The 12041-nt window shown below is 37.9% G+C and overlaps 1 protein-coding gene across 1 annotated transcript; it reads left to right on the top strand.

Annotated features, from left to right (window-relative positions):
- Positions 1-330: 330 nt before the first annotated feature.
- LOC141405713 (uncharacterized) lies at positions 331-8103 on the top strand. Its single transcript, XM_073990371.1, has 2 exons — positions 331-522; positions 7237-8103. Exons 1-2 carry the CDS (start codon positions 508-510, stop codon positions 7687-7689), a joined length of 468 nt encoding a protein of 155 aa, XP_073846472.1. The 5' UTR covers positions 331-507; the 3' UTR covers positions 7690-8103.
- The last annotated feature ends 3938 nt before the right edge of the window (positions 8104-12041 follow it).

The raw sequence follows: 12041 nt of genomic DNA on the forward strand, positions 1-12041 counted from the left end.
GACAAGCATAGCTTGGCATCGCTGTAGCGGAGGGACAAACACTCACCAAAGGTGCAATGTAAGCAACTAACAGCGAGAGCAGACACATAGACCACCGCTTGGCAGAGGTGTTTGTTCTAATGTGCTCTACAAAACATGAAAAAATGCATTTCGCTTTCAATTTAGAAAAAAATGAACCGAACTGAAATAATAATAAAACAAAAACAAATCACAAAACTGTTTTTTTGTTGCTCTGGCTCATTGTCTGGTCGGGTGCTGTTGTTACTTACTGTCGCTGCTATCTATCTAAGCCTGCAGTCTATTTGCCGCCGCCGTCTGTCTGTTCAACTATTTGTTACTGCTATATAAGTAAGGTAAACATTTTAAGAATCTATCACAGTCTAGTTTCACAACGAAAACCAATTGGAAGTTTAATTTTTCTTAATTGGAGAAAAAATATAGTTCAATTGTTTTGTGAAACTAATTCCTTCCTTTTTTTCTAAAAATTTTCCTTTTTTTAATAAAAAAATGTTTACAAAGTTGGTAAGTTGAAGAAAATAATAACAAGGAACATTACATTACACCAAAAACAAGGATTACGTGGACCAAATGTGTTGTGAGAATTTAAAAAGTGAAGATAAATTGAAAGAACATTTGAAGTGATTTTAAAATTGGAAGATATGCATAAATGTTTATAAAAGCCCAAAAATATAATAATTCTACATAGAATATATTTTGTGTTAATTCGCCTAGATATTTTTGAAAATGATGATTTTGAAAATTTTGATCTAAAGCGATATGATTTAAGTTTAAATGAACGCTTTGCTGTTGTCTTTCAGTTAACTCAAATCGATATAAACCAGAGATTAACACCGTGTAGACAATGTGTATGGTTGAATCGTATTTAAAAATAAAATCGCGTGCTCACCGTGTTCATCTCTGATATTAATAGTGTATACAACTAAATGCATTAATAAATAATCTCAGAAAAGTGCGTTTCTCATATCCTTTTAAAAATGCTGCCTTGAAGCAGTATTTTCATTTAAGGACTTCATATAAAGCAATGGAAAAAAGCGGAACTCTAGTTTCGCTCATTTTATTTAAGTTACAAAACAAATAAGTCCAGACAAATGTTGCAAATTAAAGCAATGAAGCGTCGTAATATTAATAAAACGTGGCACTTAGAAGAAAGAACTCCAATAAGAAAAGTCCAAGTTGCTACCATCAGTTTGATATGATAATATCAAATGGATATACGTTTCGACATACACCACTGGGTCGGATTATATTCTCTAAATAATTATGTAGAAAGATTGATGCACAATTTGCACATCCTAGTCTGTGAAAGTTCCTCATTCTTTTAACTTCACCCCTTTGTTTGATGCGTACCATATCGAAATAATGATTTTAGTCCCCCACATATGTTAAGGTCAAATCCATTTCAGACACTTTGGAGTAAATATGGTCATGCTCGTCCTTCTGTCTCGCTGGTCTGGTGCACACTCCAACAGCGCAAAATGTGTAAATCGTAATAATTTTTACAAACCTAGATCAAGTTCGGAGATGGAGTTCATGAAATTTATAGTTTTATTCTTTTGGAATTTTTGTCAAAGGTGGTCATAGCCTTTCCGTTTACAATTATATAATGTTTTTAGCGGGCAAGTCTATAAAAAAACTACAAAAACCGAGCAACCTCCGACTAAAATAACTCATGAGCCGAGTTGTTTCATACTTTGCAGATCGTAAAATTTCTACCAGATATAGATTATTGGCCTGTTTCACTAAGACGATTCGAATACAAATTCGTTCGAACTTCTACCAAACTTCTGTTTTTTGAAAAATATTTGAATGCTTTTATTTTCAATCAAACAAACATTTCCTACAATAACAGAAGTTTGATAGTACGAGTAATTCGAACGAATTTGAATTCGAATCGTCTTAGAGAAACAGACCATATGTTCCAATATGGACGCTATCGGTTCACTCCTTTGGGTACCTTCCACACAAAATTTTAGGGCGTGTTCTCCCACCGCTTTGATTCTTTTGGCAAGTCCATATTTCCTGCAAAAAAAATTATCCGAAAGCTGTGAAAAGCCCTACGACACCAAGTGTAGTGACCACACTTAGTTTAAGTTCGAAGATGGGCCATATAGTCCACCCCAACAAAAACTCAAATTTTTTCTGCAAAATGTTGTGAACGATAAATCCCAAGGGGAGAAATCGATTTGGTCCAAAATTTACACATCGTATTATACCTTCCAAATATAGATTGCGTTTGAATATGGACTATACAGGCCTGCTCCTTCGGTTAGGTTCAACATAAAATTTGGGAAAGTGCAGTTTAAGGGCTCCTCTCGGATCGTGTTGACCTTTTTTCTGCAGGTTATTCTTGTGGCCCTCTTTACGTCCGCATAATTTTTTTCGGGGGAAAGTCCATGCTTCCTTAGGTAATGGCCCCATTAAACTCTAGCGGCACCAACTAAAATGGCAAATCCGCAAGATAACTTTGCACATGGTATTATTTCATTTAGTCATGTATCATGTTAGAATGTGGATATATCGGTCCAGTTCTTCGAGTACCTCCTACACAAAATTTGGGAATATTGGAGTTTAACAGCTCGTTTTGATTTTTTCTAAAAAGTTCTTGCGGGCAATGTAAAGACTATAAATTTTTCGTAGGCAAGTCCATACTTTCTGTGATAATGGCTCAAAATCTCAAGTAAGTCTGCCGGCACCAAATCGAAGGGAGAAACCCATTTGGTCCACACGTACATTGTATTATTACAGCCTCAAATTATTCCCGAATATTGACAACATCGGACCACTCTTTCGGGTACCTCCCACACAAAGTTTGGAAAAAGTGCAGTTTAATCACTCGTTTGGGATCGTTTTAAAATTTGTGGCAATATATTGTGTATGCGCCCCTAATTAGACGGTACAATATTTTTCGGGGGCAAATCCATACTTCCTGAGAAATTGGCGCAAAAACTCAAAAAACTCCTATAGTCGCCAGAAGTATTTTGTTTCTTCTTTTCTATTGGTCTGTCGGCACAGCTGACTGATACTTTCTTACTTGTTGATTAAGTACAGTTTAAGGGCTATTCGAGATCATACAAAAGCTTTAAAAACGATAACTATAAAATTGAGTGATATTTTTTACAAAATCATATGAAGTTTAAAGATGCTCTGTGTGAAACCACTACTTCTTGTACCTCTTCCACAAAATCCTATGATGTTCGCTTAATTGATTCGCTTGTGGTTCGGATTAAAACTAAATAATTTCCTTCGTACCGGCAAAGATATTCAAGCAGAGGGCTACCAGTCTCCCGGCCACATGGGGCTTAAACATAAATAGGTTGGCGTTCCCCAACTGTAGAGCGAAAAAGGTGAATTTACATTCTTTGGCACTGACTGATCGTGCCAAACAGATCGCGCATTGGGCAACAACACCCGACTAAAATTGGTAGTAGTGTCGAAAAGGTGAGGGTCATGTTGTTGTTATAACAGCATATGATATAGAGCTGGCAAACTATCGATAGTCGAACTATCGTTTTGTTCATTGTGCAGAAGCGGCTACCAAAACATGGTTTTTGGGTTATGTGATTTGAAGTCCGGCATTAGCATGGCTTTTCGACAGCGATCAAAACAATAGTTAGACTATCGATAGTTTGTCAGATCTATTATTAGATTGTATGATTTTTTTGTTTATAACTTATCGAAATAATCATTTGCGACCCCATATATATTCTTGATCAGAGCAAAATTCTGAATTGATCTAGCCATGTCCGTCTGTGCCTCTGTTGTAATCACTGTAGCGGCTGCAATAATTAGGCTAGAATGCTATATTTTTGCACCCGAGCGTATTTTTCCATAGGCAGGTCAAGTTCTAATATGGCCTATTTCGGTCCATGTTTTGGTATATAGGTCCACATTTTAGGTATTTTTAAGGTATTAGCTATATTTTTTGACCGAACTACCTGTAATTTTACATTTGAAGTTCCCAGTGATTACAAAACTTCTCCAATAAATATTGGTGTAGCCCCAGCATAACGGTACCTCCGGATGTTAGGTATTTTGAAAGTTTTTGCTACATTTTTTGAGCAAACTATCCATAATTTGACATTTGAGGTTCCCATGATCACTTTTTCATCAAAAAGTATTAACATAAGTCAACGTTTCGGAATAGCCCTCATATAACTGTACCCCTCAATTTTCGGTATTTTAAAGTTTTTATCGACATTTTCGACCCAAATTGCATATAATTTGGCATTTGATGTTCAAAGTCCTTAAAAACTTCTCCCCCAAAAATTGTGGAAATATATCCACGTTTTGAAATATATCCATATAACAGTACGACTCGATTTCAGATTTTTTTAAGTTTTTTATCGACATTTTCGCCTCAAATTGGATATGGTAAACAACTTCTCCACCACAAATTGCGGACATACGAGTAAAACCGACATAGCAGTGGGAGGCCGGGGGGCCAGGCCCCCATAAATTTTTTTTTGTATATTTTACTCATAAAACATCATCCCGAAATTGTCTCCAGATACATATCTGACTACGTCCCTTCTCGTTCGTCGTTTTCGTTTTCAATTGGCTGTTATTTAGCATTTAGGATTCCCAGTGTTCAGAAAACTTCGCCACCACAAATTATGGATTATTAAGAAAACTAATTATTGTTATTTATTGGCCTGGCCGAACTTAACGCATTTTTACTTGTAGTGCTATATCTGGCTCTGTGTCTATCTCTAGTTCTAGGAATGTGGCTGCTTCGATGGGTACTAACCACAAACTACTGGTAGGACAGTTGAAAAGGCGAAGTATGTCGTTCTGGCCTGTGTCACATGTCGGCAGTTGTTTCGCACGGTATCTTTGCTCTAACTAGTTGACGCTCCTCAGCTGCGATAGATCCCCCATCTATACTCCGAGGACGGCATTCACACGATAGTTGTTTAGGGCATCTCCGATTGCATCTCAGCAGTCCATGTGGTGATCCGCATTCATTATCATCTCAATGCCGTCTAGAGGGTTGGAATATAGGAGAGGTAGAGATTAAACAGTACCAATGTTTCAATCTTGGACGGAGGGTAGTCTGCTTAATGTCCTTAATATGTGTGGAGATGGCTTGTAGCGCTGTTGTCGTGATGCGCTGTTTACAGAGCCCATGCTGATGATCGGCAACTGTATTGCTATTTCTGACGCTCATCCGTAGCAAAGGCTCTTGAGACAAAAGCGAAATCGAAATCGGTCTGATGGCTTCCTTGTTTTGCTTCAGTAGCGATACTACCCTGTCCATTCTTCAGACTTCGGGCATGGTATGTGTGGCTAGTGACATGTTGAGAACTTTGAGTATCTCATTCAACTCAACCAGCTGTTTTAGCATTACAACGGAGATTCTTTGAGTGTCCAATGCTTTGAATTATTTAGCGTTTTTGATGACATTCACAACATGATCCATTGTAAATTGTGATGGTTGCTCCTCCGCAACAAGAGATGTATTGCGTCGTAGTACTCTTCTCTACGCCTTGTCACTCCCGGTGTGCTGGACAAATTATGATTAAAATAACTTAATCAGTGTAACGTCGCCAAACTTGACGGAGGTCCTGTCTTGCTTCTTTCCAGGGTTCGAAAGTGTTTTAACCGTTGCCAACAATTCGTATATTCCGTCTTCAATGTTGCAATTCTTCAGATGCTTTAGCCACTTGATACACTTATGCTCACCGACCAACCTGTTAACTTTCAGTGTCATATCCCTGATTCTGGTGTCACCGGGGTTGGCTCGACGAAGCTTACCACACTCATTTGCTAATTCCGCCGCCTATGCTGGGGAATTTGGTCTCACTTCGAGCAGTACGTATAAAGCGAGCGGCTGCAGCAGTGAAGATGTCTCGGAACGTCGTCTCCCGAACATCTGAAGATTTGGGCAGATCTCTGAATCGGTGGTAAGTGAACTTTGTGAAACTAGACCAATTAGCATTGCGTTCAGAGGTGATGAAATCGGGGAGTTACGGCGAGGTGGTCTGTCCCAAGAAAAAACGATGGGTTGCTAGATGACGTCATTTGTCAGAGCATGACCTTATATCTGGCGAATTTTAACACTCTCCGCTAATTCTGGTAGGGAGAACAAGGAGTGAATAATCCTTCCAAACCCTGGTGAATGACTAAATGCACTCCGCCCAAGGCTGTAACAGCCTCAACGCGTTGTTTTTTTTTCTTAAAAAACAATAACAATATGGCCGAGCAAAATGGAGATGACGACGAAAGCATATTGTTCGTCGAAAATTGGAAGAAGAAACGGAACTCGAAATCAAGCTAAGCGCGAGGAACTCGATTGGGTGAAGCGAAAATTATCCACAAATCCCCCATAGATAATCTCATGCAGGCTATGGAAAGACCTTCATACATCTCCCACACAAAAGTTCAAAATACTTGTCTTCAGAAAGTTTTTGTGGTCATTATTTTTCCTTGATAATGTCCTGAATGTTTCAAAAGTTCCACTTGAGTGGTGTTGTTTAATTCATTCGAAAATTTTATTCATGTAGATTGTGTTGATTGGATCTGTCTGTGGAACATTTAAGTCCACTGTTTCTGAAGCCTTCCCCACAAACGCCCAATTGTTTTGAAGTCTTGGAGGAAATTTTCAAAAATTCTTTTCTTTTTTATAAGGCAGTTGTTCATAGGACATTTAGGTCCACTCCTACTATTCGTTTGTTTTTTTTTCTGTTGCTGGCTGGGGTATTTAGCTTTCAACTGATTCTTTTGTATTTGTTTTCGATCTTTTGAGGGACCTCTGAAAATGTGATGGTGTTTCGTTCGAGTACCGAACTCTGTGTGGCTCCTATCTAAACATATAACAACTCAACTTCCACTGTTTATCCTTGCCGAAATAACATGTATCGACATATAATTTTCCACCTTCTTGGTCTTTCAATCAAAATTATGGTCTTCCCCTTCTGCGTGTAGTATTTAAGATCACTTTTCGGCCATATACTTAATCATACAATAGCGTACTGTCGTCATCCTTAATCAACTTGTTTAGAAGCACGACTGCTGCTGATTGATTTTTCTTATTTGGTGTACCAGGGATCGGCTTTCTTTCTTTACATGATCAATCAATTTTATTTTACAAAATTAGTAATACTTATTTTATACTAATTATAACATATTATGTTCCACTTCCTCTACTATAACATCCCACATCCTTCCCCCAAATATAAGTCATGCAATTAAAATTTTTTTCTGTGTTTCTTTCAGGTAATATTGTCTTTGGCCGCTGTGGCTTGTGCCAAACCCCAAGCTGCCCAATACCCAGCCGGCGTAAATCCCCAAGATTGTCCCGGTTTTCCCATCTGTGATAACGAACGCCTGCATAACCCAGCTTCCAGATGGCAACAGCCTCAACCTGCATGGCAACCACAACCCTCATGGCAACAACCTCAACCCTCTTGGCAACCACAACCCTCGTGGCAACAACCTCAACCCTCATGGCAACCACAGCCACAATGGGGTGCTCCACCAGCTGCTCCCGGTGGTGGTGATAAATTCCCAGCTGGTGTAAATCCTCACACCTGCCCCAACTATCCATTCTGTGATGTTAATGCTGGTGGTGCCGCTGCTGCAGCTCCTCCACTACCCGGATTCACTGAACGTCAATATCCTGCCGGTGTTAGCCCCCACAGCTGTCCCAATTTCCCCTATTGTAATTAAGTTGGGCAACCAGCAAACTGGATGACTACAATGCACTGCCTGCCTTTTCGCGCCTTTCTCACCACTCAACCGCACTTTCTCGCTCAAGGAATACTCTCAAACATATATCATCAACAATTGTGTGCTGTTTTATATCTTTAATTTCTTCTTAAGATTGATGATGATGTCCATGATGATTTCCACATCCATTCCATTCCTGCATTTCATCCTAGCCTATTCTTGCCATCGTTTTTCCTCCCATCTAATCCTTGGTTGTTTCGACAAAATAAAAACAAGAAAGACAAAGACTTATTTCATGAATTTGTATCCATTACGAAAAAAAATTACTCTTGATTTTGTTTTTTGATTTAAAAAAGAAAAATAAATACTCAATAAAGTAAAAGAACAAGAATTCTTAGATAAAAATTAAGACAAGATTACAGTTGTTTTTGTTGTTAGCTCCTTAAAAGGAATATAACTTCCTTAGGAAGATAAAACAAGTAAGAACGACGTTAAGTTCGGTTGGGCGAACTTTTTATACCCTCCAACCCAAACTGTATTAAAGTAAATACTATTAGTTACCTTTCGTTTATGACCGAAGTAAGCTCTTGCTGGTATTCATTGCAGTAGCAGAATACCATTACTGATGATCAGTTCAGTCATCGTAGTTTTTCCAAAGCATGGACCAATACTTAAAATTTTCCGAATCGAAATTTTGTATCCTCTGGCAAAACACAATATTAAATTACAGCAATATCGGCTCGCAAAAATTTGACAAAAAAAAAACCCTCGAAATACATAAAATTGGGCAATACCGGCTAGACTTAACCTGTATATATATGGATCGTTTTTTTTGTGCGAGTAAGTTTTCTATTTTCCGGGACCACAAAATTCCAATTAACAACCACTTCAGTAGAAAAATGTGTCTAAAATCCTAAATACTAAATACAAAATTTCACTTATTCCTGTTGAATCATGGGGCTAAAAATGTTAAAATAAGACAAATTGGTAGTACCGTTCTATGGAGGCTGTATTTAAAATTTACTTGTAGCGAGTAATTTCTGGAGGAATGTTTTGTTACTTAAACGAATACAAAATCAAAATTTTATGGGGGGCTAAATGAAGGCGTGGATTATACCGGTAAATTTCAGATTGAAATTCCAAATAACGAAAATCGGGGGGTACCGTTCTATGGGGGCTAAATAAAGACGTGGAGGAATACCAACAAATTTCAGTTAGAAAGTTGTATACCTCCAATGAAGGCTAAATACCAAATTTCAGATTTTTTAGTTGGATACTGAGGGCACAACCTCCAAAATACTGAAAATCGGGAATTACCGTTCTATGGGGACTATATGAGGATGTGGAAAGTTGTACCACTAACGAAGAATAAATACCAAATTTCAGCCATGTCAATTGGATATTGAGGCCACAACCTTCAAAATAACGAAAATCTGAAGGTACCGTTCTTTGGGGTCTATATGAAGCCATGGACCTACTCCGACAAATTTCAGGTGGAAATTTGTGTATCCCTAACGAGGAGGTCACAACCTTCAAAATACCGAAAATCGGGAGGTACCATACTATGGGGGCTATGTGATGACGTGGACCTATGCCGACAAATTTCGAGTGGAAAATTTTGTACCCCCAACGAAGTATAACTATCAAATCCCAGACATTTTGGTGGGATTTTGAGGCGAAAACGAAAGATGGAAAGTTGTATACCCTCAACGAAGACTTAATACCAAATTTCAGCCATTTCAGTGGTATATTAAGGCTACAACCTTCAAAATACCGAAAATCGGGAGGTACCTTTCTATGGGAGCTATATGAAAACGTGAACCTACACCGACAAATTTCGAGTGGAAAATTTTATATCCCCAACGAAGTATAACTATCAAATCCCTGGCATTTTTGTGGAATTTTGAGGCGAAAACCATGCAAATCGGGAGGTACCGTTCTATGGAGGCTATATGAAGATGTGGACCTATACCGACAAATTTCAGGTGGAAATTTTTATACCCCTAACGAAGACTAAATTCCAATTTTCAGCCATATAGGAGGGATATGGAGGTCACAACCTTCAAAATGCCGAAAATCTGGTACCTATATAAAGACGGGAACCTACACCGACAAATTTTGAATGGAATGTGGCTAAAATCTTCAAAATACCGAAAATCGGGATTACCGTCCTAGGGGGGCTATATCAGAACATGGGCCGATAAAGCCCATTTTCAATACCAAACATCCTAGGAGTAATGGATTAATTGTGAGCTGTATATTGATTTCATCAGACGGACGGGGGGACCGACGGACGGACATGCCTTTTTTTACTTAGAATTTTGTGCTGATCAAGAATATATATACTTTATAGGGTCTCCGACGAATATTTCGATGTGTTACAAACGAAATGACAAATTATAATTATACCCTACATATTATGCTGGAGGGTATAAAAAAGTGAGCTCAGGCACCAGAGCAATTTTTTTGTATAACAAATTTAGCTCATTGACATGAGCACATTTTTTCTATAGAAAAAATGAGCTCTGGGACCTGAGCAATTTTTTACTATAGCAAAAAAGCGAACTCAGGGATCTGAGCAAACAAGTGAGTCAGAGATAAATAGAAAAAATTCAGCTAAGGTACCTGAGCAAATTGTTTTTCTATAAAAAAAGGCAGCTCAGGTACCTGTGCAAATTTTTTCTATAGAAAAAAATGTCGGCTCAGGTTCCTGTGCAAATTTTTTCTATAGAAAAAATTGTCTGAGCTGACAGTTCAGGTATATGAACAAATTTTTTTCTACAGAAAAAAGTCAGATCAGGAATCTGAGCAATTTTTTTTCTAGAGAACTTGATTGTTTTCTATAGAGCTCAGTGACCTGAGAATTTTTTTTTCTGTAGAAAAAAGTTAGCTCAGGGTCCAGGTATTGCGGTGGGATATTGATATTGGGATATTGCGGTTGGATATTGATATTGGGATATTGCGGTTGGATATTGACGTCATAACGTTCAGAATTAGCAAAATCGGGAAGTACCTTTCTATGGGGGCTATATCGAAACGTAGACATATACCGACGAATTTCAGTCAGAAATGCTTTTACATCCAACAAAGACAAAATGGCAAATTCCAGACATTTCGGTGGGTAGCTGTGGCCATAATCTTCAAAATATCGAAAATCGGGAGATACCGTTCTATGGGGGCTAAAGAATGTTTTATACCCCCAACGAAGAATAAGTACCAAATTTCAGCCATGTCAATGGGATATTGAGGCAACAACTTCAAAATAACGAAAATCGGGAGGTATCGTTCTGTGGGGTTATATCAAAAATAGGACTGGTTTAGCCCATTTTCAATACCAAATCTTAGGAGTAATGGAAATTTTTATACGAAATTATAAAGCTCTATTTTAAATATTGCGAGCTATATCTTGATTTCAACCGAGAGACGGACGGACGGATGGCCAGATTGACTTGGTTATATCGACTTAAAATTTTATGCTAATCAAGCATATATACTTTATGGGGTCTTCGATGAACATTTCGATGTGTTACAAATGGAATAACAAATTTAGTTATACCCTCAATTTTATGGTGAAGGGTATTTTTTCTATCGTCTTGTCATAGGAAGGCATTTTATTTAAGGATGGCTTACAAACCCGACACGTCATTTGGGAAAGTACCTAATACCAGATTTGTAACCAACACTGGGAAAACTCCATTTTATAAAAAAGAAGGATCATATTATTATATTCCAAATGCTTACGTTTACATTTTAAGGAACATGATCTGCGAATCTGCATATAACGGTTCTTTATATAGGAGTTACTCATTGGTGGTTGATAAAAAGTGAATTTCGTAAGTCTAAACGTATTAATGGAATCGTGGATTTGTTCGCAAAAAACCAATGAACGGAAAGAAACAAAACGATTCCCGTACCAATCACACAAAGCCACAAACTTTTTAGCTTCTCTGAATCGTTTCATTCTCACAACCAAAACAAAAACACAAACTTTTCAACGTAAAAAGATGGAAACCGTACGATTGGTGAAATGTAACTTCGGCTATGCTTTGCCAAGTTGTTTCATTCACCACCGAAACGACAAGTATTTTTGGGAAACGTTTGCTGTGCGTTATGGTCAATGACACACTCAGACACACACACACACATGTGATTGCTTAACAACCCTATAAGTTAGCATCAGCATACCACAGTGAATTTTATCAACCACCAAACGTTTTCAATTTATTCATGTGTTTAGTACTATTCCGTTTTCTATCTGCTCTTGTGGAGTTGAGTACTTTTCGCTTTTTGTTTTGTTCTGTTCGTTACGTACTCTGCAAAAAACATATATCGTTGTTATCATAATCACAATC

The sequence above is a fragment of the Musca autumnalis genome, unplaced genomic scaffold, assembly GCF_047663935.1.
Source record: "Musca autumnalis isolate F117 unplaced genomic scaffold, ASM4766393v1 scaffold_5, whole genome shotgun sequence".
NCBI classification, from domain to species: domain Eukaryota; kingdom Metazoa; phylum Arthropoda; class Insecta; order Diptera; family Muscidae; genus Musca; species Musca autumnalis.